Source organism: Cariama cristata, unplaced genomic scaffold, assembly GCF_000690535.1.
Source record: "Cariama cristata isolate BGI_N322 unplaced genomic scaffold, ASM69053v1 scaffold4907, whole genome shotgun sequence".
Taxonomy (NCBI): Eukaryota; Metazoa; Chordata; class Aves; order Cariamiformes; family Cariamidae; genus Cariama; species Cariama cristata.
Genome location: NW_009625944.1, coordinates 907 through 25977, shown reverse-complemented (window position 1 = coordinate 25977; position 25071 = coordinate 907). Strand labels below are relative to the sequence as shown.

At 43.0% G+C, this 25071-nt stretch overlaps 2 protein-coding genes across 2 annotated transcripts; one reads left to right on the top strand and one right to left on the bottom strand.

Annotated features, from left to right (window-relative positions):
• The first annotated feature begins 1955 nt into the window (after positions 1-1955).
• On the top strand, positions 1956-11466 carry PROZ (protein Z, vitamin K-dependent plasma glycoprotein). Its single transcript, XM_009703800.1, has 8 exons — positions 1956-2022; positions 3647-3810; positions 4872-4896; positions 7318-7431; positions 8720-8851; positions 10134-10219; positions 10295-10418; positions 10955-11466. Exons 1-8 carry the CDS (start codon positions 1956-1958, stop codon positions 11464-11466), a joined length of 1224 nt encoding a protein of 407 aa, XP_009702102.1.
• Positions 11467-12381: 915 nt separating this feature from the next.
• Positions 12382-24682, bottom strand: PCID2 (PCI domain containing 2). The gene is made up of 14 exons (XM_009703799.1): positions 24610-24682; positions 22816-22905; positions 22175-22248; positions 21367-21432; positions 20941-20982; positions 20394-20448; positions 18568-18671; positions 17760-17835; positions 17495-17636; positions 16300-16400; positions 14645-14718; positions 14346-14471; positions 14007-14130; positions 12382-12992 (listed from the first exon to the last, which is right to left on the bottom strand). The coding sequence occupies exons 1-14, from the start codon at positions 24643-24645 to the stop codon at positions 12903-12905; spliced, it is 1200 nt and encodes a 399-aa protein (XP_009702101.1). The 5' UTR covers positions 24646-24682; the 3' UTR covers positions 12382-12902.
• Between the last annotated feature and the right edge of the window lie 389 nt (positions 24683-25071).

The following is a 25071-nucleotide window of genomic DNA, read 5'->3' as shown; positions in this document are numbered from 1 at the left end:
TCCCCTTTCCCCCCCAGCTCCTCCTTGTTGGTGAGAACAAGGTCCAGCACAGCACCTCTCCTCATTGCCTCCTCTATCCCTTCAGAAGGAAGTTATCATCAACGCATTCCAGGAACCTCCTGATTGCTTGGGCCCTGCTGTGTTGTCTCTCCAACAGATATCGGTGTGGTTGAAGTCCCCCATGAGGATCAGGGCTTGTGAAAAAAAAATATAAAATAAGATATGCACTTTTGTGTTGGGTTCTGCAAAGTCCTGTGCTGACATCAAGTGGTGACATATTTTTCATGCCGAAGGGAGCCAGACTTGCTGTGCCAGGTATGCAGGGGGTGATATTCGGTGTCACGGGAAGGTAAAGGCAAGTAGAGAGAGGCCACGGGGCGACTACAGCAGTAACCTCGCTGGCCGGCGCTCCCCTGGGGAGCCAGGGGAGGATGGGAAAGCAACGCGAGGGTGAGGTGAGCCTCTGCAATGGCTCTGGGGCAGACGAGGTGCTGGCTGAGCCCCCCAGCACCCACCAGATGTGACCACTGGCAACAGCCCCCCGTGATTCCCCAGCCACGGAACCCCCGGCCGGGACAGGTACGACGGGGTTTGGTGGCCCCAGGGGACTGAGGAGAGCACGGAGAGAGCTCGTTCTCTAAAGAAAGCGCGACACACCGTTAACCAAAGAGGGTGGGAGGCCGTATTAACTAATTCTGCAGAAATATCAAGGAGGGGAAAATAAATACGTAAGGTTACGAACCAGCTGTGAATAAAATCGAGCTTGGTATTAGAAGGGTTTTAGCTCCGAGTGAACTTCTGGAACAACATCCCTGTGGAGACTGTGCAGGAAAACCCTCCCAGAATGCGGTTTTATTGCAGAGGTTAATTATTTGCTGAAGGCATTAGGGTCCGTGATGTGAGCTGTAACATCAGCCCCGGGCTGGCAGGGACTGGCCCTGGTGAGGCGTGCGGTCCGCGTCACTCCCCTGCCTCGGTGCTCCCTGAAGATGGTTTGAAAAGCTGCACCTGATGGGAAGTGAAGTTTTATTTGGGCATTTGCCCATGAATGCCCAGATCAGTTCTACTTTGTTAAAAGAACTGCATACTCAAACAATAGCTGGGAAGTTATGACATGAAAACACAGGATGGTCGCTGTGTTTCTAACTCAGATAAAAAAAAACACGTTTCCTCTCACCAGTTGTTGCTCTGACTGTAGAAATTGTTTCCTGCTCTTCCAGGAGCCTGCCTGTGCTGGGAGCCGAAAAACCTCCCCGCAGCACCGTACCCATTGCACGCCGATGGATTTACCCTTCCTCTGGTGCGTGGCACAGCAGCCCCGGGGGTGCCGCGGCCCTCTCCGTACTTACACCTCCTCTCACAGACCTTGTGCGTGACCGGGATCCTGAAGTCAAGAAGAGTTTCCCATGCTCTCCTTCATGGCTGGGCAGTACAAACCCAACAGTCAAAAGGAAAAATGCCGTATCTGTTCCGATACATCCCTGTGGGGGAAATCCCACGCTTGGTTGCTCCGAGATGTGATGGGTTTTGACCAGTGCAGCGAAGCCTTGGCCAATATTTCGTAGGGACAGCGTATGAAAGAGTCATGCCATAAATCGATCCCTGTGGTCATCATCGAGCTGGTGCTTTGATACGGTACAAGGAAACGTTCATACTGTTCATCTCTCCCCTTTTTGTGGTAAGGTAAGCGAAGGCTGGGGGGTGGGAGGAATACCCAAACCTTGGAGCAGCTGCCGGCAGTGCCCGAAGAGCAGGGACACCGCCGCACCACTGAGCGGGGGTTTGTTAAGTTGGGTTCTTTTTTTCATGTGTTGACTTTGAGGCCAGGCTTTGCCCTTAGAGGTTTTGTTTTCTCATGAGCAGCTGGACTTTAAACTTCAACATCTCTCCTGCAGCCATTTCCCGCAAGAGCTGCCGGAACGCAGGCCGGCGGCCGGCGGGCTGCGAGGGCGGCAATGGCGAGGAGCCCTTGGACAACGTGGTTTCTTCTCTCTGCCCTCTTCCTTCAGACGGAGCAGGCAGGTATGGCCTTTGCCTTGGTGCGGCTTTAGTTCTCATTTGTGCTACTGCTCCTCTAAAAACACCGGTGCTTTGGTACCTTGGGTCGTGTTTACTTTGTAGCACAGGGTGACATCACTGAAAACTGTCTGTTCCTTATTTTCCTTACCTTTCCCCTGTTTATTTCATATAGCTAAGTAAAAACTGCGGTGGGTTACTGAGGCAATGTAGTTTTGAAGCACCATCATTTACACCAGGGTAGCATTTTGTCTTTTCTTATTCTTAAATAAGAAAAATCCAAATAAGAAAAATTTATCATTCTTAAAGAGTGCCCCAGGTATTAAAGAGAATTTTCTTTTATATTTCTAGTTGCTGCTGAAATAAAAATAAAAGAGACCTATGAAAGAGACTGAGATGCATACTTATTACAGCTTGAAGGAACTTAGGTTTCTGTGTTAATCCTCCATGGTTTGTCAAAAATAAGGAGGAGCTGGGCAAGGAAGAAAAAGTTGGTGACCGGTTACGAAGGCCAGAAGGGCCGCGGCGGCGGCAGCAGTTGTGCTGGGTGCGTCGGAGCGGCTGCAGGGCAGAGATGTGCGCTGGGGTGTCAGACACCACTTTAAAATGCAAAACACAGCCAGGAAACTTTTTCTTTTTTCTTTTTGAATATCACATGCAAGCTTGTTGCTTATCGGATATCATTCAAAAGCGTAACTAAGCATTTGTATGCCGTTTCAGAATAATTTTGTTATTGCTGTCACTTTTTTCAGTTCTAATATTATGGGTTACTTCAACCTTTGTGCCGAGCAGCGCTGGGCCCCCGAACACTGTACAAAATACAAAAACCCCAGTCCCTGCCCCAATGGGTTTCCTTCCCGAGCACAGGAGAACTGGCAAAGACGTGCCGACACACGCCGCCGCACGCTGCGGGATGGCAAAGGCACCGGGCTCCAGCGCGGCACCGGCCGGCAGCGTTTGTTGCTGGCATCATTGCAAAGAGGAGTTTTAAGATCTGATAACTCTCACGTCTTTGATCTCTCCTCCTCTTTACTCTAATCAGAAAGATGATGGTACCTTCCGCGTAACAGCCGGTATAGGATAGAGCCCTCTTTGAGCGTTGCTGAGGTGTAGCTTTTATTTATGCTCCTTAAGAGAGATTTGATTGAGAACTCAGCCGTGTCATGGTTTTGCTTCTCAGCAAAAAAAATCCCTGTGAACTAAGACTGAAGGGCTTCAGTTCGGCTCCATCATCATAAATTAATACAAATCATTTTCACTCCTACTGATGCGTCTGAAAGCCCCACGCAGTCGTACAGAACAGCCCCTGCCCTTCTGCCAGTGCTTTTCCCCTTTCCCTGGCCAGGCCACAGCAACGCCGCTCGCTCGGTCTGCTGCAGGAAAAAAAACGGTCGGGAAGGGCTTCAAATTCTCCCTGCTGGGGAGCAAGTCAGGCACTCCCCAAAAGTAAAAGGTCACGACTCCTCAGCTGAGTTTGGGCTAGGAAAGCAGGGCTCTTGCCGTATGTAAGTTTAATGTGGCTGAGACCCTGAATCAACCAAAAGGATTTCTCTTTAAAAGAAGGAGGTAAAAGTATATAAGGAAGTGAATCTAAGTACTTACGTTAGCTTTTTGTCACGTAACGTTCCAGTGTTCATATCAGCTGATGATGCGAACAACGTTATCAAGAGACAGAGGCGTGCCAGTTCCCTGCTTTTGGAGGAGGTCCTCCAAGGCAGCTTGGAAAGGGAGTGCCTTGAAGAGAGATGCACGCATGAAGAAGCAAGAGAAGTATTTGAAAACGATGAAATGCTCGTAAGTATTTTGTTTTCCGGCACGCATGATAAAAAATTACTGCCTTGGTCCTTTAATTATGAAATACAACTCCACAGCCTGCTTCATTCGCTTGGGTTTCTCCCCATGTGAAATCTTTGCACTTTCCACCCAGCCGGTAGCAAGCAGGTGTCCTCAGTGGTCAAAGCGGGAAGGCAGAGGTCAGCTCTGACACTTTTAAAGTCCCCTCCGGAACATGATGTGTCCTGCGCCTTACGTTGCGCAAGTATATGGCTGCTGTCCCATCCTGACCGCACACAGAAATACAGCTTCAGCATCCCGCAGGGACCAGGGCGGGCAAAGGGGTGTTGGGATGGAGGGAAGCAACGCGCCAGCAAGAAGTGGGACCTATAGAAAGAGGTTCACCGGGTCAGCGGCTGCAAACCCCTGGTGCACGAGGCCCTCCTGACACGTACAGCCAGATGCCGGGCTCTTCAGCGGGAATCCGGCCGGAGAGGATGTTTGCAGGGAAAACGGAGGAAACAGCCATCGGGTGGTCCCAGTGCTTTGGGGGAGGTTGACGGGGCAGATACAGGGAGTGGGGAGAGGTGTCCCCGTGGGGAAAGCAGCGGCAGAGCTGGCCGCAGTGCCACGGGGAACGTGGGGCAGGCGGTGCTGGTGCCCAGCGTTGGGGACCTGCGGCTCCGCTCTGGGCTGACCCCCAAGCGGGAGGGGACGGGATGGGACAGGGTGGGATGGGGTCACTTCCCAGGCCGCTGCACACCCAAGAGACAATGGCCAGCCAGTTTTTCCAGGAAGCTGTATTGCTAAAGGATTCAGCTGTTCCTCTCTTGCCTGCCAAGTGTTTTTTTTCCTTTATAGCTTCTTAAGAAACAATAAAATAAGCAGGATGCAAACCTCCTCCAACCCCATCCAAATTTTGCTAGCAGGGCAGAATTTGTAGTGCTGCAACTGTGTAAACATTAAACCGTAGTATATGTTCTCTCACATAATGTTTTTGTTTTATCAAAATATTTATGGCAGATGATATCATTTGAGAATTAAAATCTAATTTCTTTTTTTTTTTTTCTTTTTCCCCCCAGAAAATGTTTTGGGATGCCTACTATGGTAAGCTGGCCTCTTGATTTCTCTCCTTCGTAGCACTGTCACACTATGAACATTATGATTCAGTCCAATGCTGGCTTTCTGAGACTTTCTAGCAGTTTATTCCACAAGGAACACCCAGTCACTATTTGTCATGTCTGCGGTAAAGCAGGAGGAAAAGTCTTGATATGAAAGGATCAGAAAAATAATAAATTGGAAAAAATATTTAAGACTGCAAAGCAAATGAAAGTTGAAGGCGAGTAGGTGTTTTCATAGTAAATAGACTATTTTTTTCCCTGAACTTAAGGCTGTTCTGAAACAACTTGGGACATGAGAAAGTCTGCTTTGCTGACAAAACAGAGCAGCACAGGTTTCCCAGCAAAACCTCCCAAATTCAAACCTAGCACTTAAACCTGAGTGAGATGAATAGGTGTTAACAGCTGCTGGGCTGTCTGCAAACTCTGGGCGCTGGCATCAGCCCTGGGCAGCTGCCAAGGCAAGAGTCTGTCGGAGCCGAGGGGCTGAGGTCAGGAGGTGCCTCCGGAGCAAGGAGCCCGGGGCACCGGCTTATGGTGCCTGTGCCCGATGCCCTCCTCCTTTCCTGCATGCCTTGCTCAAGTTTTTCTCTTGTTTTTAACTTAGCTTCTATTAATTTCTAATCTCAGGTTTAGAAAAAGGAGGTGGCAAAACCAGCAGTTAGTATTAATTTTCTGCAGAAGCCACTAAAACATGGAGTTCAGGGAACCGTTACATAGAAGAATCCCATCAGGGATATAAATGTTACGAAGTGATGCTAAATATCTGGCCTCTCATTACTTCTGTGAGGGTGGCATTAACTTCTCCTAATTTCAGCCATCAGATGTTTGTACTAAGCGTGTCACGCAGGCTTGCTCTCTAGCCTTTCATCGACAGTATAAACTTAGCTATTGATAACCTCTCTTTAAACATAATTTTCCAAACAGTTTTGTGCATGCCTTACAGTAGTCTGTGTTTTCCTAGCTCACTTGCTGACAGTATCATCCGAGACATTTCTGGTCTACGATGCTCACCGATGCCCCACTAGGTCCCTTATCCTATAATACAATTAGATTTAATTGGTTTGGGCTATTTGATCTTGAAAAATGCATGCTGGTTGCTACTTACCACCTTCCTACTTTGCTGGGTGCTTACGAACAATTTAATCATTCCAGTAGCAGAAATTGTGCTGATTTCTCTGTAATTCCTTGAATTTTCTCTTTCCTCTTTTAAAAGCTAGGCGCCAGGTTTATTTTTTTCCCCAGTCTTACAGCACCTCACCTGACCCCAGACATTTTCTGAGGCTTCCTTACCTATATTTGAGCATGCATTTCAGAGGCCTGAAACCACCTCGCCTGCTGCAGGCTGTAGGTGCAGCCCTTCCCTAGCTCCAGCAACCCACCCCTGCTGCTGCGGGGCCTCGCTCCTCAACTCTGCCGGCTCAGCCGTGCTGATGAGACCCCCCCTAACCCACCCAAAAACCCTCCCAGGAGACCTAAATTGTGCCAGGGTAGGCTGCTGGCATCTGACGGCAGGTGGGCTGAAGGTGGTAACTGCTGTAAGGCAGTATTTTAGTCCAGGTAACACTCAACGATACTTGTTCCCACAGCCTCAGCAGATGGTGGGTGCTGGTTTGCTCCCAGTACCGGACAGTGATCACCTTTCCATCCCTCATACCGATTACAGCAGCTCGCTGACTGAAGTTAACCTCTCTGATGAAGTTTAAAATTTTAGAAAGGTTGGAGAGCATGTTCCAGGTGAGGCACTTCTGGCTTGCTCGCTGATCGCTCATGTCTACAATCAGCAGTCGTTATTCGGAAAAAGTTTCCAAACTCTTTTGGAGTCTTTCCAGCGGGCAGCGTGAAGGGAAACTGGCAGCTCTGCTTGGTGCTTCACCTGCGGTGAGGACATCCTCTGCTTTCAATGTTGGGTTCATCAGAAAGCCTAAGCTTGCTCGTGTCTGAGCTGCTGTATAATGATTGTATAGATGTGTAACAGCCAGATTTCCTCCTATTTAGAAGTTGCTTGTTGTATAATTTTGATGCCAGATTTTTTTATCCAGTGCATAGCAACCTAACATGGGGGACCTAAACCACCAGTCTCATTACATTTACAACAAGGGCATGAACTGTAATTTGGTGCTTTTCCCTGAAGCAGAGCATCCGTCCTCCAGAGGCAGGCTCTGCCTCGGGGCACCTCCCAGCCTCTCTGCCAGGGGCTGCGGGAGCACATCTGGAAGCAGAGACTCAGGCTAAAATTACCCCTGAGGAGCTAAAATTAGCCCTGAGAAGCAGTTAGGTGAGACAGACCATTTCCTTCCAAACTGCTTTTCGCAACGCTTCTCTAAGTGGCTCACGTGCCGGGAAGGGGGCTGCGTAGCTCGGGTCAGCGGTGGTGGTGACTGGTCCCTCTCCTGCGGCATTTCTTCAGGCGGCAGGAGATGCTCATCGAGCCCCTGCCAGCACAACGGCATGTGTGAGGACAGCATCCGTGGCTACACCTGCACCTGCGCCGAGGGCTACGAGGGAGAGAACTGTGCTTTCGGTAAGGCATCGCCCCCTCTTCTGACAAGCTCCATCTTCTCCTGTCATAGGGGGTCCCTGGGAAACCATACACACCTCTCCTGTTACGGCCAGATATCATATTTTAGGTTAAAACACACAGTTCTTGGCAGAGGAGGGGTGCTGTGTGCCGCCTGTCTACCAGAACGTTATGGCATCCCGAGGTTACGCAGGCTGCCTCTTCCCCCTCCTCCTTTCTTCCCTGGGGATGCAGCAAAAGGACTGAAGCAAGTCCCTGGCCTCCGAGGCCACTCACACCCACTGGACAGTCCCTCAGAACAGACGGACTCCAGAAAACAAACTGTTTCAGTGGAACTGTAAAAGGTGTAAAGCAAAACAGATGCTTTCCGACATGTAAAACACCCTGGGCCGGATCCTACATTTTTACATCTGCCAGGTTCTACTTTCCAGCCCTTACACCAGTATTTCTGCTGGCTTGCCGGTCCCCTGGGGTGGGAGATGCCCTGGCTGCTGCAAGGCAGGGAGATTTTCTGTGTAAGGGGTGTGACAGTGACCAGCTTCTGGGGGAACACAGAAGGTGGCACAGCTTGGACCAGTGCTGAGAACAGGATCTGCTCAGCATGAGCCTCGGAGAGCTACGTTATGCGAGGGGTTTCGCTCCTTCTCTACTTGTGAGCTAGATCCAGCACCAAACGGCTGTTCCTCCTGTTGCTTTGTCCTGAAGCTGAAGTGTTTGCTCAGCTACGGGAAGTTGACCAAGCATGTTTCAAATGCAATTAATACTCCTTTTTTTCTTATCTTTGGCAGCTGTTAAGTTTCTTAGCACAAGCATGAGAAATAAGAGCTATGCATTTGTGTTTGCTGAAAAACAGAAAGCTTTAGCCACCTTCTTCCTCAAGCAATATCTGCCTTCTTAACACGTGCAACAGTTCCCCCCGCTGCAGATACTTACTGTTTTGTTTAACAGAGCAGAAAGAAAACCCAGGGCATCCTTTCAGGGGTTCACATGGAAGTTTGACCCTTGGGTAACACTCACCAAGACTCAGAGGTGCAGACGGTCTGGTGCAGGGAGGTGCCGGGTGAGCACAGTTTGCAAGGAGTCTGTGGACGCTGCAGAAACCCAGCTGTCTCCAATTTCTGCTTAGCAAGGGGAAAAACAATGTGGTGGAAAAATAATACCAAGCCAGAGTCCCTACCCACCTCCACACAAAGCAAGTAAAGATGAAATGCTTCGTAAAGAGGACTCAAGCTATGCATGAATACTCCAGCTGAAGTGTTCCTAATGCTTTTCCTCTGCTTGTTCCGTTTAGCTAAAAATGAATGTCACCACCAAGCAAAGGAAGGATGTCACCACTTCTGCTACCCGGGAAGTAATTCCTACCGTTGCTCCTGTGCTGATGGCTATGAGCTCGGGAAGGATAAAAAACAGTGCATTGCGTTAGGTGGGTGGGAGCACAGACATCCTGGGGACACAGGCTCAGGGCTGGGGTGGACAGGCCATCAGCTGATACCCAGATGCCATCAGCCTGCTTCGAGACTCAGGCGATGAGAATATTACTGACCTTCCAAACCGGGAAGAAAAAGGAGGAATCTAGGGACCACCGCCCAAGATGCCAGAGCAGTAGCAAAAGTGACATTTGATCTAAACACTTAAACATGGGTCGGCACAAAGGACTTGCATCATCCTACGTATCACTTACTGGGCCAGGTTTTCCACTCCTACGCTCAGTAAAGAGTAACTCCGCTGAAGACCTGTCTGCTCGGGCATGAGGTTCAATTGATTCCAGTCAGGCACCTGATGGTCTGATAAATGAAAGGCATTTGCTACCATATTAATTAGTTTGAAGCAGTAGCCCTCTTCATTTTTTTAATCTCATACTAGGTATCCCTATTCAATCTCACCCCCTTATAACCCAGGTCTACTAAAACCCCAGTAGGATACTTAGCCCCTTGTCTATATTAGCAAGTAGGGCAGTTGAAGAGGAGTTGAGCTGTAGAGCCATGCTTTTGGTGATGAAGGCTTGATGTCCACATTCAGTGCACATTTCACATGGGCTTTACTTCAGACTAGCTCTGGTTTGATCCTGTGAACTAAGGACCCATTACCTATGAAAGTACATTATGTGTGCTCCTGGAGGGTATCTTCTGGTGTAGCTTCACCTGAACACAATCCAGTTTGTGTGGGCCAAGACCACGCCGCAAGGCGACCAGAAAGTGTGATAAATGCAAGGAACTGGGGGATCCACTTGAAAAGCATGCGTGCTGTTTGAACCAGAACAAAGGCACGCGCATCCCTAGAGTAACAGCTTTAACAAGGAAAACCCAGGATTTACCTTGACCAGATTGGGCCACAGCTATCAGGTATGTGGCACAATTCGGATACAGGACACAAAAATGGGGAAGCAAGTCGTGCTGATGGTTGCCTGGAAAGGAAGCCTCATTTCCTTAGTTACAGATACAGTGAAATCTGGTCCCCACAAGCCTAATGCAACGATGCAGAATGTTCAGCACCATCGCTAAGCTATTAGACTACAGATGCCAAGCAAATAATTCCAGTTTTCACCAGCTGAGAAATTGTCCTTCTCCTTTTCCTTGGCGTAAAAACAAACCCCGAAGGTCAAGGTGGAATCTATAATAAAGTATTTGTAGGTATTAGTTGTCTTGAAATTATACAGCATGAGGTTTTGAATTTTTTTTTTTTTTTTTTTTTAATTCGTTTGCCAGATCAATGTGCATGTGGCAGACTACAAGACACTGATAATCTGATACGTGAAACCAGGAAGAAACGTGATGAGCGATTTCCTTGGCAGGTATTTCTAGCAATTCATGAAACCCATCATTCAACCTCACCTGGACAGTGCTATCGTCTTTTTGCATTTTCTTAGGTCCTGCTGCTAAACTCAGAAGGGAAGGGCTTCTGTGGAGGAGTGCTGCTAAAAAGTAACTTCGTATTGACTACAGCGGAGTGTGCCCTTCTGTACAGCCATTTTGAAGTCAGGGTTGGTGCTGGTAAGTGATCAAACCTGTTCTCTTGTTGCAGCAAGTTTTAGCTCTGACAAACTAATTTTAAAAAAGCTTACTAAAATTTTTGCTGCATAAAAACGTTGTTAAAGGAAACAAATCTATGTCATCCCATTTAAGCATCTCAGTTAAGTACTCTGAGCTAGAACTACAGCTGCCTCATACCCCTCTACAAGCCAAGCACAGATGACTGCCTCTCAAACCCAGTTCAGAACTCAGCACCTAGGGATAAGCTAAACCAGGTGGATTTAGACGTGGCTTTTGTTTCATGCCAAAATTCACTTCTCTTGTTGGGTATTTGTCCTTCCCGCTGAAATTATGCGTGCTTCTACACAGCATTAAAAAGCTGTCAATATAGCTATCATTCCTAGTTTACCTTGACTGCAGCAGTTTCAAGAAAGAATGACTTTAGTTTCTCTACTGCACGTATTTCTCAGCATGACTAGGCAGTTGTCAGTCTGCATCCAGTTCTCGGGTCTCCGATAAATTATTCCTAAGCGCAGTTAAATGTCATTGCTTCACAGGGCCTAATGGAACAAGTGGAACTGAGAAGATAATGCAAGTTAGTGAGAAACACATACACATCCGCTACGATGAAGACACCGGTGAGAACAACATTGCATTACTACAACTCCATGAGCACGTCAAGTGCAACAACCACCAGCTTCCTGTATGCACCCCTGAAAGAGACTTTGCAGAACACGTTTTAATTCCAAAATTGGCTGGTACAGTCAGTGGCTGGACAATGGAGGGTAATGAACTTCAAGGTGACGAGTTGCAGGTTTTGTACCTTCCCGCTGAGGACTGCAAACAAATACTCAACGTAAGCCTCACCAACAGGCAGTTTTGTGGACACCTCCAGGAGGCCGTAGACAAACACCTGGCTGGAGGAAGCTTTTTCGCTACCGAGTACAAGGGCACTTGGTTTCTGACTGGTATCCTGGGATCCTGGCCACTAGAAGACACTGACCGGGAAACATTTCTGTTCACTAACACCGCGAGGTATACGATATGGTTTAAACAAAAAATGAAGTAAGACACAAACACAACCAACCACCCAGCACCAAACCCCTACCAAACCCCTAACCAATCACTGCAAGGAAACGTCTGGATGCAGCCAGCACACCCATTTGACTCTATATCATGATTTGCAGCAATGGAAGTTGCAACAATGATACGTATATAACTCCAATTCAGAGAGAAAAGCCCATTTGTCTTTCCTTCTTCTGCCAACACACAGTACTGTGAAAGCCACGATGCAGTAAACCTAGTTATTTTGCTAAAAAGTGACTGAACTTTACGTTTTCTAGAAATGTTTGTTCATCCTAAAACTCAAAAAGCATTAGTATTTTTCTGGGATTTTAAACGTTGCTAGAAGGAAATGAGTCTTTTCAATTCTTGTTGCGGTTTGATTCAGCAAATTCATATTCCTATTTCAACATCCATACAAGTAAAACTTACAAAGACCAGGAAAACTCCAAGACTTTAAACGCCTATGTTGATGTAGGACTTGACACTCTCATCACACTAAAAAATGCTTGCTCTCGTACATGGTACCTGCGTTTTCCCTTACAATCATGTCCAAGTCAGTTAGTGGGTAAAATAAATCCCAACTCTCAAAGAGGGGAAAAAAATGCTTTATTTCCTTTAAAAATAATTTAAAAAACCCCAAACTACCATCCCATCACTATGGACAAAGTTATGTTGTACCACCCCTAAACAAACAAAACTGCCAAGGTAGTAACACTTAAAATAATGGATCCAGTGACAGTGTTTTCCCCAGAAGCAGACTCGAGTATGGGTAAGTTACTTAGATAGGCTCTTGTTCATCATAACAAAACCGAAACAAAATATTACCAGAATTAAAAAAACAGCAAAGGCATCTGCAGGCACCTACAGACAAAAATCCCACACTTACCTGAACCCGTAAGTACCGCTGACACAGTAAAGCTTTTGGTGTCAAGCACTTCTCTAGTTCTCAGAGAAAGCTTGAAAAGAGTATTTAATACCAGCAGGATTATTGAAGAGACTTTAAAAAAAAAAATGGAAATCATGAAAGAAAATACCAATCCATTCTTCAGAATGGATTAACACAAGTAACAAAGGATGATACTTCTCCTCTCTGAAAGGTACATGCAGAAATAGTAACACAAAGTACTTTATAAAAGCTTTTAAGTAGTTTGGAAGGAATTTGGAATGAATTTGGAATGCTTTGCTTTATTTCCTCATGAAATACTTTGAATGATTCAGAAAGCCTGGCAGAAACTATCATTGAAAAGTTAGTATTTCATTCCAACGCACTTTGTAACACTGGCAGCCTTGGTCATTCTGGGAAAGGAGCCACAAACAGTTCCTGGTATTCCTGTCCTGGACATGAACCAGGTCATTTACAGCGTTCTCAGGGTGATCAGGAGCAGGTCCACTGGGCAAGCCGAGTAGCAGAAAAGTACTTGCACGGGTAAGACGCAATACTCAACACACTGTTGACAGCGGAGGAAATGGGTTCTGCTTACTGACCACAAGCTTTTGATGCTGATGAGATATATAGCCTTTAATGTGACCCTGGCAGAGGGAGAAAAAGACACTGTTAGTACTGGAAGCTGGTAACAACTATGCCTATAACCTCAGCTGTCTTCAGGTTACATCAAGCAAAGCTATGTGTGTATACTCAATCACCACTGCGCTACTGTACTGAATATCTATAAGGATCCAATTTATGTAACTGGGTCGACTCACAGGGTAAGCAGAAAGTTGGAAGCATAACCATGTTTGCGTACGAATGGTGCTGTCAGTCCGAGAGCCAGGGTCCCCTACCAGTCTGCTTACATTTCCTTGAAGAGACAGAGCTCTATAGAAGTGTTTCTAAATCTACTCTTGCTCACTCTAAAACGAGGCTTTTAATTAATCACTATTACATACCTAATAAACTAAATGGCACAGTACTTCCTTTTCAGATATAGTGTTGTATCACCAAAAGAAAACTTCCAGTGACAGATTCCCACCCTCTGTTACTCCTAGACCACATCAAATAATCTGATTCAGAAACAGAGAAGTGGTTAATTTTCTTGCTGACAGTGCAATGCTGCTCCAAAACCTCCGATTTATTAGAAATCTCTAGATTTGAAGCCTTTATCTGTTCATGAATAGTTGAGATCCACTTAGAGAAAAAGATAAAATGTGAAGGAAACCCAAAGAAATCTGGTTTTAATTTTTTCTAATGTTAGAATGTCAAGAGTCTCCTACTTCAAATGCAGAAGAACAAATCCCTTTTGGTCCCAGTTACAGTTTCTGTATTTTTAGATCAGTATTTAGGCATCTATAGAAATGTCAGTACTGGATTTGTAATGTAAAATTCAACTTCAATTTTAAGTGATTCCTGCAAAAGAAGGTAGGAACTAGAGGAAGCCCTTAGGGCAAATGAAAACATTTCACTTTGGGCACAACTGAATCAACTTTTTTACACAAGAAAACCCGGGATTATTGATACATTGGTTTGTAATAAACTTTCATTCTCTACCTAATATTTTTTACTGTCTGAAGTCTGGAAGGACCAGACAACAAGCGGTCAGCACATACCATATATATAAGGTTAGCTAAAATGCACTGGACTTCATCAATATCAACATCATCCACTTGCATGAATTTCAGGGCAAACAGAAAGGCATCTAGAGACAGCTGATGGGTTTTGAGTAGCAAGTATCTGAAAGAAACAACAGGGAAAAAAAAAAAATCTGTTATTGAGAAACAATCACTTAAAAATGCTGGTTCTTACAAAAATGGCCTTTCTATGATAAATTCACTCTAGCAGGAATTTAGCTGTCAGAGAGAACCAGGGAGCATATACATTTCTACCTCAGCCCTAGGTGAAACCATATTAAATCTGCTTTTGCAAAAATGTAGGTTTGTTACGCTTACACTTTCTTAAAGAGATTTCTGTATGTGATGATTTTCAGCTTCTCAAGGATAAGAAAGATTCCACATCGAATAAAGAAGGTCTCATGCTTTGTCAGAGCGTCATTCAGTAGGAGAAGATTGCCTTCACTACAAAGATGAAGAAATGAGAACATGAGAAGGTCTCACCCAAACAAGAAAAGAAATTGTTTGACTTGGTAGGAATATCCCTCCCCTGCCTTCCTCAATCATCCCAAATAAATACCTTTCAGTTAATACTTTTGAACAAACTAACACACAACACAATTAAACAATCATCATACCTCACAGCCTTTGTTACTTCAGCAAACTGCATAAGGTCATACTTTTTTAAAAGCTGAACTGTTGGCATATGGCCCTGAAAAATAAACGGTTTCCAAGTTTTCCAGGGTAAAGTCAAATGCATTTTAAATGTAATCTAGTATGCTATATAACAAGTGTTAGAGAAAAAGACAAATGTTTAACCACTTTTTTTTTTTGCTATAAATACTTTTATTCACCTCTTATTCTGTAAGACAGCCTCCTTACCCCTGCCAAACACCCTGTAGCTCAACTCACGATAACTACCTATTTATCATGGTTTCGGGAGTCTTAATATTTCTTAATGTTGGGGAACAACTATCAAACTTGTAAAAGCAAGATCCTGTGACACGAGGTCTAGGCAGATCCAAATTTTACGTCGTGGCTGTATGATCTAATCTGCAAACAGAAGAACTGCGGGAATCCCAAGCATTACTAATAATACAAGCAGTGCTTCAGCACTGTCAAGTGCTAGCTCAGTCCGTACCACATTTTTTCTTCACTATGTCTCCGTGAGAAAATAAAAATGTCCTCTTAAAAACCAAAACAAAATAAAAAGAGAGAAAGTTTAAATTAAAAATAAATTTAAAAAAAAAATAAAAAAATCGACTCTCAATCCTAGATCAGGTAAGATTGAACCACCTATGCTATCAAAAAGAAACTTGTTCTTTTTCCCCCTGCACAGCAGAGATCAGATTGCACACTGACTTGGGTCAGACTTTAAATTTAGTTACCACCATGCTATACTGTTGGTAAGCCCTTTCCTGGTTGGAGGATTAGCTGAGAGCAGAACTCAGCTGCATGTTTACTGAGAGCTGCTAGGAATAAAAGAAAAAAAATCCAAGCTATTTTAGTACAGTTTAAGGTTAGTGTTAATGTTTGGACTCTGATTAAAAAAAAGGCAACTGTAAAACAAAGACCTTTATCTAGTTTCTTTAGTGCCTCTTGTACACCAGAACTGCTCCAGAAAAGCCACAGTCATTCTAGGCACTAACGGACCCACCAGTTTAAGGCACCCAGTCAGGACTAGGACAAAGCTTTTAGGGAGACTGTTGTTTTCAGATCGATCAGTGGTAGCGTTGATAAAGGAAAACTAACTAGTACGAAAGTCATTACATAAAAAATGAAAAACAGAAGCCAATTATCACACCTACTATGCTTCCCCTTTACCTACTTGACACTGCAAGGGACTGGAAAGGAAGCACTCAATGGAAATGGGAGGATGGTCATAAACAGGTTGGGGCAAAGGTGCAAGACAGCAACTCACCAAAGCAGGTGATAACAACATTCTCCATGGGTAACTCTGGTAACAGGGCCAGGAACAGCAAACTCTCAAATCTAGTTCTTGTCCCCTCAGTTACAGTGAATTAATTGTTAGCATAGTCCCACCAACTCAGGGATGCACAAATGTTAGCACAGCACATGGGAAAGGACAAGAACAAGAAGCAGAGATGTGCTTAATTATTTTAACAGAAAGATGAAATGATCAAATAGTAACTAGTCTTTATTGATTTGTTCAAAACTGAAATGCTCTACTCCACAACCCTTGTGACATGCCTCGAATGGGCAAACAGAAAACCGAGCATCAGTTTGGTTATCTGTCCCCAAAAAATTATTTAGAAGAGTAACATCTACTCACCAACAACATTTTTACTGGCAGCAGGTAGATCAAAATCATTCTTTTGTTCTTCTGGCTTGAGCGGTGACAGTGCTCAAAGGCAAATGACAGATACTCTTCAGCTGCAGACACAAATAAAAGTGCTAGTAACATCAGTCAACAACAAAAATGGATTAAAACTGTAACCCAAATTCTGTGCTCCATGTCCAACTCTAACCTGACCACATGATATTTGAAATTATATAAAAAAGAATCAACCGATCAGGATACAGGATATAAGAATTATTGGAGATTCACACAAAATACAAAGTATTACCAGAAAAGTAAGTCCTCCTTCAGAAAGGCAAAGAAAACTTGTCAAGGTCTCGATGTCAGAGGTAACAGTTACAAGCAGTATTGGAATTTTCAGCTCATTTCAGTAATGCTATTGTGCTACTATTACAGGAGGGGAGAATCTCAAGAAGTGCTGATGAAACAGAACTCTTTTCTAAATTTACAGATTAAGTTCTTCAGTGGATGTACACTGCATGTGATGCACACATCTGCTGAGCTGCAGAAATGTGCCAGCGAGATCACACAGCATGACAACATGAAAATCTCTCATCAGTTTTCACCAACAGAGAAAAACGACAAGCCTGACAGGCAGAACACACTGTTTAGAGTAACAAAACTGGCTCCAGAACAGATTTTGGACAGGGTCTTCAGTTAGCAATGGAAGTTGCACACCTTAGCTCTAGAAGCATTTCAATTACTGAATCTTTTAGAATCTCAGAAGTGCTGCTTCTACATGTTCCAAAATCAATGTACTGAGAAATTAATTCTACAGTACAGTTTGCTGAAGATTTCCTACATGGCATACAGCAACTTGAAGAAGACAAGAGAGTCACAAAGCCTCCTTTGTGAAACCTTTTACAAATCTACTCTTTTGGATGCTCATACATTTTATTATGCACATAAACTATGCATAAAACTACAGAGAACTTCACTGACACAAATACTTTAGAACCAGGCATATACTACAGCTAGAAGCGTCATGTAATCTCATCTCTGACGTGACTCAGCATGTGGCCCTGAGATCTTTCAGCATGACTTTTCCTTTGATCAGTGCAAACATAACTGCACCTTCTACACACATTTTGAGTCTCACACACATGACATCAGCCAGATTTCAGACCCATCAGCAAGACTTTATATCTGTCTTACTGGCACACAGTACCTTGCTTAAAGTCGCTGTCAAACATGGCTTTGCGTCCAACATAATACCTGTATGTAACTCGCTGCGCCATACTGTATTCGTCCTTCAGATTTGAGCTGTCAATTGCTCTAATTAAGGGCTTACATAGATGGAGCTTATTGATCTGTTAAAAAAAATTAATTGCATTTTATTCAGAGAGTGTAGATAGATAGTATCATATAAAAAAAGGGTGGGTTTGACTTAGAGTATGAAATACAAAACACAGCTTACCAGACTTGAACCCTACCTTAAAATAAATTTTAAACAGCTGATTCACAAGAAACAACATGCCCCACTTTTTGGAATCTTCAATGCCTGCTCGACTGTCATAAGAAAGAAGAAAAAAATATACTAGTAGTGAACATTGTTATGAAAATAATTACTTTGTCCTTATGGTCAATTCCCTCCATAGATATTTTATGGATTTTTAGGATAAAAATAGGTGTCTGAAAATAAAAATCATGGCCAAACTCCTTGTCTTAAACCATAGCAGCACTGTCAAAACAGAACATGTGTTCCCTTCGTAAATTTAAACAGCTCTGCTACAATTCTCAATATAACGAAAAGATGTTATGCAAAATATTATTCATCTGCATCAGGGTCCTCACTCCACTCTGCAAGTAACATATACACTAGCATAGCAGTAGCTTCTAATATTAAGGTGAAAGAAAAATGGGGTAAAAATCATTTTCTCCACTTTGGAAATGTTAAAATTGCTAAGGCTGGAAACCAGAGTCACCTCTTTTCTGTCTAATCATAATGAAGCAACCTCCACAACTGAACAGGGCATAAAAGCATTAATGATCTTTCATGAGAGACAGGGACATAATCACTCTCTCCTAACAACATCTGCTAGGAATGTTAAACCTGAAGGAAGGCCTCTCCAGCTGTAGTTAACAGTCAAGAGAGAACAGACTATAAGTGAGAGGAAACACACCTCAGGAGTGTTCATTCTTACCCAGATATGGTCTTAGTAAGTAGGAAAATCTTACGTAAAGTTCATTAAGTTGTTAACAATTTAATAGTGCAAATTCCTTAGAGGATCTTTCACTTACGTGTCACTGGCACAGACTCGAAAACAGCTCATCAGCAGTTCTGCTGCTTTTTCCAACATGTCACCAACTTTGCTTTTCCCTTTCTTCACTAGCTGTTGATCTGCCTGTTGTTACACAGCAAGAAACAACACGTGATTCTACATCCTGGTTCACTGGGTTGTAAACAGTTTAGTTCCTTAATACATCATTTTATAAAGTATTTATAAAGATTTGTCAGGTCTGCTATCTGCCAAACCTAGAAGGCAGTCAAGATCACAGAATAAAAGAGAGACACTCGGAGAGGCTCCTGAACATGTACCAAACCTAATGCACAGGACAGTCCTTTGAAAACAGCACTGACCGCTATTACCTTTAGTGCCACTAAACTTAATGCAGCTCTCAAACTTAAGTTCAGGATCATCTGACAGCTGAATTGGACCATTAATACTTATAGCTGAATTGGAGCATTAACACTTCAACTCAAGTTTTCAAAGACTAGAAGTCTGGCAAAAAACACGTCTTTCGAAGAAAAGCAAACTAAAATGATTCCCCAGTTATGCAGTCTGAGTTTTAGAATTTAGAATTAAGTTTCTCTCCACAGCCACGAAGGCTAGATTTCATTTCAAAACGATATTGAACATTTTCTAGTAGTAGCACACAGTGTTAAGACCTAGGACTTTCAGAAGAAATGGGAAACATGTTACAGCGGCAAGAAAAAAAAAAAATTGAGTTGCCAACACATGGGACAGATCCATGCACTGATTAATGCAAAACTTAAAACAATAAAGAAGAGTGAGGGGAAAAAAATAGCAAGTAGATATTTATTATGTGCTTTCTAAAGAGTACTATTATAATGCTTGCACTCTCACTAGTTGAAATGTAAGGAAAAGAAATGGAAATGCACCCTTTGTGGTAGAAGTCTTCTCTGTATCTACATCCTTTGAATATACTATGGTTAGAAGACAGAGTTCAAACACTTCCAGCATGACTGATCCCACTTTCCCCTTTCTCATGCATCTCAGATATATGAATTTGCCTCATTCAGAGAATCAAGACTTGTTATACAGCAGGCACACACACAGAACATTCTCTGTATAAGCATGCGAAATGTGTTGATTTGTGAGTAGGTGGGTACAAGAAAGTGCTAAGGGGACAAACACTGAAAATACTGGATATTGTCAAACTCTAATCTAACTTCAACTCAGCTTCGCCTCTTCAGGTAAAGTGACCAGGAGCAAGATCACGATCCTGCCACTTACCTTGGCCTAGCAGTTCTCAATAGGTACCTACACAAGCTACTTAATTCACTAGCCTGAGAAAAATAACGTACATTTGGGGATTTTTGCTTGTCAGGAGTTGTATGGGCTCGGCAAGGGCTCCATCGAGCATCAAAAGCAGTACACACAGCTGGAAGAGGGGAAAGGAGGCAGAAACTTCCCTCTTCAGATGAGGTGAGTGCTCAGATTAGCTCAGTTGTCTGGGATATCTCCACCCTTACAAAGATCTCCACAAAATCCCAAGGGTAACACATGGAAATAGCGAGTTGTGCCACCACGCTACTCTATAAAGATAGTACTTAACCACTTCATATACTCTAAGCAACTGCTTTGAGTTGCATGCAAGCCCTCGGAACCTCTCTAGTCCAAGATGCAAAGTGGGAGGTGGTCAGACTAAGCAACCATTTTTCAACAGGACTGAATGAATTTAGTCTGTCAACAAAATCCTAAACAATGAGTTAAACAGTACTGAGCAAAATTAGGCTATGTAATAAAGTCTAAAATATTTCTACCATAGAAATAGGATCCTAACAGATAAAAGTAATGAGGTTGTTAATCAGATCTACTTACATTATTAGCAAAAATTCGAAGATCAAGGGCTACAGCATACATAATAGGTAAAGCCCTGGAAAAGTAAGACATAGTATACTAAGTATGTGCAAATCATGCAGTAAGAAAGACATGAGAAACAAGCTTTTTTTTTTTTTTTGGATAGTTGGTCATAAAACTGGAAAAGTATAGATCAATCTTTAAATAGAGAAGGATGTACTTTCTAGAAGGAAAGGTCGTCAAGATCTCAGCATTTCAGAAATTCTACACTGGAGGAAGAATTAATTCTGAAACTTTTTTTACTGTGGCTTTAACAAAATACCATCTCACCTTGAACAAATTCTTCACATACTTATTTATGGACCTTTCTATGTAATTAAGCTCAGATGTTAAGTTTTCACACTTTTGGACCTAAAAACTCAAACAGGCAGCAAAATCAATTAGGCTGCATTTAAGTATCGCTGGGGATAAATAAAAACTATAGGCATAATTTTAGTTTGACTACTACGGTATTACACAAGGGAAAGATGAGTCTAGAGTTTCCAGCAGCTCTCTATGATGTACTCACCAGTTTTCTTCTTTATGTGCCTGAAATGCTCGCAGGAAAGATGTATTGTATTTAGGAGAATTTAAAATGCTATGAAATGAAGCACCGATTTGAAAAAAACAAGCAGCTGAATGGTACCATATGTTACTATATGAAAGGGCAGAAACCAAAAAAGCAGCAAGTAGATGAGGAGTCGGGATGCAAAGATGCATCAGGGAAGAATATGAGCACAGCATCGCACTCCTTGGTGTGGCAGCAGCAGTAAGAAACACAGGCCACTTAGCGGTAAGATAGCACCTTTCTTTATCAGTATCTTCTAAATAGCTGAAGTGTGGTTGGAAGCAGACCACATTCTATTAGATTTTAAAAGGGGTAAAGACAACTTATTCTACAAGAAGACATACAGTTAATCTGAAAACAATATACAAGATTTATGGAAAAGGATATTGGACGATAACCGTTTGGCATTTGTATGCTTCTATAAAGTCATGGTTTCCAACAGCATAAGTACACCTGTCAAAGAAAAGGTGCATTAGTGCATCAGAAAATATCATATACATAAGACAAATATTTCTTTTTGTCTCTTAACAGGCACAGAGTTTTACAGTTTATTTAAAAGAGACACAGAAATATGATTAGAAATGTTGCTACAAAATGGCACAAGTATTTTCACACAGCACTAGGCTTGATAACTGTAGAAAACTGATCCGAGATAAATGGAGATTTGTTTCTATAATAAGTGCAGTATCAACTGTAATATGCTAATGCTTATCAAAACTGCCACCAAGATTAGCACAGATTAAAAAAATTCCAAGACTGTTGAAAGTGAACTAAAGACTGTGCTACTGCAGAATTTTTTTAAATAAAAGCCTCATAGAATTACTTAGGTCCTAAAGCTGTCTTAAGAGTACTTTTATGACTAAAATACCCTTTTAAAAATATTTATTTCCCTTACTTATTTCACTCTAAATTCTTGTATAGCTAGTAAATGCAGAGCAAAGGAAACAGCAAGCACTGAAACCAAAGCTGTGTCAACGGCTATACGCAAATGACTGCCAGGTACAAAAAGCAAACTTTATGTGGAAAGGAAAGAGGTGGTCTTTACTTCCTGCAGTTTTAGCATTAATTATAAGAGTGATAAATATCAAGTTTTCAGATGTCAGCCCTCTTAAATAACTAAATAAACTGAAGGATATCCTGCCCCATCCTGGCTGGATGCCTCACAACCGGCTTTACATTCCTGGTCCACCCTTACCTTAAGTGGGCTGCAAACATTTCATCATATGGTGGTTCCAAAACTTGCTGACACTTCTCCTCTGGAGACGGAAGCTAAGTATAGAATAAACCAATGAAACATTAAAGGAACACCCAATGTATCAGAAACAGAACATCATATGGATATATTGTCATGGTAGTTTTATGCATACATGCCTTTACTATCTATCAGAACCTTAAATTACATTAATGATCACATCCAGTGTAACGAATCGCTAGCGTGCATTCTGTCTCCAGAACCTGAATAGAGCTAGCCTTACACAAAAGCATCTGAAACGCATATAGCACAAACACTGGACCCTTGCCACCCACTGGTTTTCTCTTTATAGTCACTTCCACTGTGCCACATTACTAACTAATGTAGACCGGGCCAGAAGGGACTTTCTCAGGACTGTATCTATCCACAAAACAATTCAAAGTGGAACAGAAAACGCCCTCCAGGGAAAAAAACAATTAAATACATAATATCCTTGTAAGAAGAAAAGGGAAACAAACCTACAAGGGCATCCTGCTCTGGCCTATGAAACAGATTTCTGAGGTTTATCTCCAACAGAAAGGAATTCATATAAAGAGCTAGGAAAGCTGAAAGCAAACCAAAAAAGGTCAAAACCAGATTCTCACCTGTAGCCTTGGGTTTGCAACATGTGGATGTTTAAATGACACCAATTCTGCACAAAATTGTCCATCTCTGCTGTCAATGGCTTCTTGTACCTACAAAAGAAAACAGTCACATTACAGAATAAAATCCAGCCGCAGCCATACAACGTATTTACACACTGACTACAGAAGCCACCTTCTTGCTACCACTACTCGTCCATATCAATACCAACTCAAATGTGAGTTTTTAAAGGTTTAAAACAGAATGAATCAATATTGTACTTTCAATACACCTGTTTTCCAAAAAGGTATCAGGGAGAAGGTAGGGTGAACACTATTGTTGTTTTTTCCTGATTTGTAGGATATAAGCAACCCAGAGAATCCCCAAACAATTTACACAGGTTTAGCATTGTAAAACAGCAGTTGTGAGCCAGATTTGGTTAAACCTTTCAAAATTCCAGTTGGACTTATGAGCATCAAACACATATATAAAGGCATAAACAATCTTTGAGTAACACTTAAAACCGAAGACAGGTAGATTAAACACGTAGCTATCATTCCAAAGGCAGTGTCTGATATTAGACTAGTATCTGCATAGAATACTTTTAAAATGCATAAACAATCTTTGAGTAACACTTAAAAACAAAGTAGATTAAACACGTAGCTATCGTTCCAAAGGCAATGTCTGATATTAGACTAGCATCTGTACAGAATACTTTTAAAACCTGTCAAGACTGTAAATGTTATATTCTGTGGGAGAACAGTTTAATCCTGCTTCCTGCTAAAGGCAACTCCTTGTAAAAAATAGTCTGAGCAACTTATCATGACATCAAACTGGAAATTTCTTCAGTTGTGGAAGAAACTCATACTTCTTATGAGTTCCTTTCCCACTGCCTGTGCTTTATGTGTTGTATTTTTGTGTCCTGACAAGAAAAAAAAAAAAATAATCTTTTTGCTGTATGGAAAGCTCATACAAAATGGGAAAAGTCATAGACTAAAATAGCAAGGGAAGCAGTGAAAGAGGGAAAATTAACTGCTTCTGTATGGAAAGCTCATACAAAATGGGAAAAACCATAGACTAAAATAGCAAGAGAAGCAGCGAAAGAGGGAAAATTAACTGCTTAAACTCTTTCAGAGATTGGTGGGGTTTTATTTCAAGCAAAGGAGAGCTAATTTTGTGTTTTGGAAGTAGTTTTTCATATTAAACTGACTGTCAACTGGACAAGATGCTGACTTTTCAGAGTAGATCACTGTCCTGAGAGATATCAGCCACTCCACTTTTGAGACTAAAACCCAAAGAATTACTCTCTTTTTGTGTCCTTGACTGATCTTGACTGAAGCAAGTAAGATGGTAACGATGACAAAAATACAATGGTTCAAGAAATAAGCAGTAACAGTGGTCACACTGAAAGCTTGACACTGAGGGTTCAGTTCAGCCGGTATCCTTATAACCCTGCTCCTGTCTCTCTGCTCTCCATGCCCTACACACTGCGTTTCTGCATTTCTGTACTTCTTAAATCCCCGTATTTCTTGAATCTCTGAGCTGCATTTGTTACTGCACACACTCACAATCCCACCACGTCAGTTCTCATGGTTAAATTACTTCGCTATCCGTTATATCAGTAACCATCACACTTTTCAGACACTCCAGGCATACATCCTTAGCACACAGCCCATATACTTAATACAGACCTCAGAAGTATATTTCTTTGCCACATCACACATCCTAGGTTATTTCTTAAACAAGGTAACATACAGCAAAGAAAAACGCATCCACATACTCTAACAGTGCCCACAAACAAAAAAAGACTTGCTTACTTGCTGCAAATACTGATTTATGGTGATGTGCGCCATTAAAATTTAAGTAGAAGAGGCAGGAGTCCCAAATAAAACGCAGTTGTATCACATTCTGCAAAAGGAACAGGAGTTTAAGAGAAGAGCAAAGCCGGAGTATCTCGCACAGATCCCCTCCTCACCCTGAGGGAACACGGGACGACTTGAACCTCTCGCTGGTGCTGCCAGCCCACGGCTACAGGAAGGCAGCCGCGGGGAAAGCAGAGCCGAGCACAACCACACGCTGCCTGCCAGGGGAAACTGCGTGCGGAGGAGAAGCCCTGACACGAAGGCCCCGCGGAGGGCCCCGGAAGCCCACGGGTGCCGAAAGCGGAGAGCAGACATGAGAAGAGGCAGAAGTGCGGTGGCGGGAGTCGGCTCCGCTCGCACCCGACTGCGCACAGGGACACCTGCCCGCGCCTCTCCCACACCCCCACCGTACTCCCG

Coding starts and splice junctions, on each gene's coding strand:
- PCID2 (XM_009703799.1), bottom strand. CDS start 24,645: ATGGCGCACATCACCATAAATCAGTATTTGCAGCAA. Junction 17,836..18,567: donor CGAGTCTGTGCCAGTGACAC/GTAAGTGAAAGA, acceptor TTCTTATGACAG/TCGAGCAGGCATTGAAGATT. Junction 17,637..17,759: donor TGTTTAAAATTTATTTTAAG/GTAGGGTTCAAG, acceptor TTTTTTTAACAG/ATCAATAAGCTCCATCTATG.
- PROZ (XM_009703800.1), top strand. CDS start 1,956: ATGGCGAGGAGCCCTTGGACAACGTGGTTTCTTCTCTCTGCCCTCTTC. Junction 4,897..7,317: donor GTTTTGGGATGCCTACTATG/GTAAGCTGGCCT, acceptor GCATTTCTTCAG/GCGGCAGGAGATGCTCATCG. Junction 10,419..10,954: donor TGAAGTCAGGGTTGGTGCTG/GTAAGTGATCAA, acceptor ATTGCTTCACAG/GGCCTAATGGAACAAGTGGA.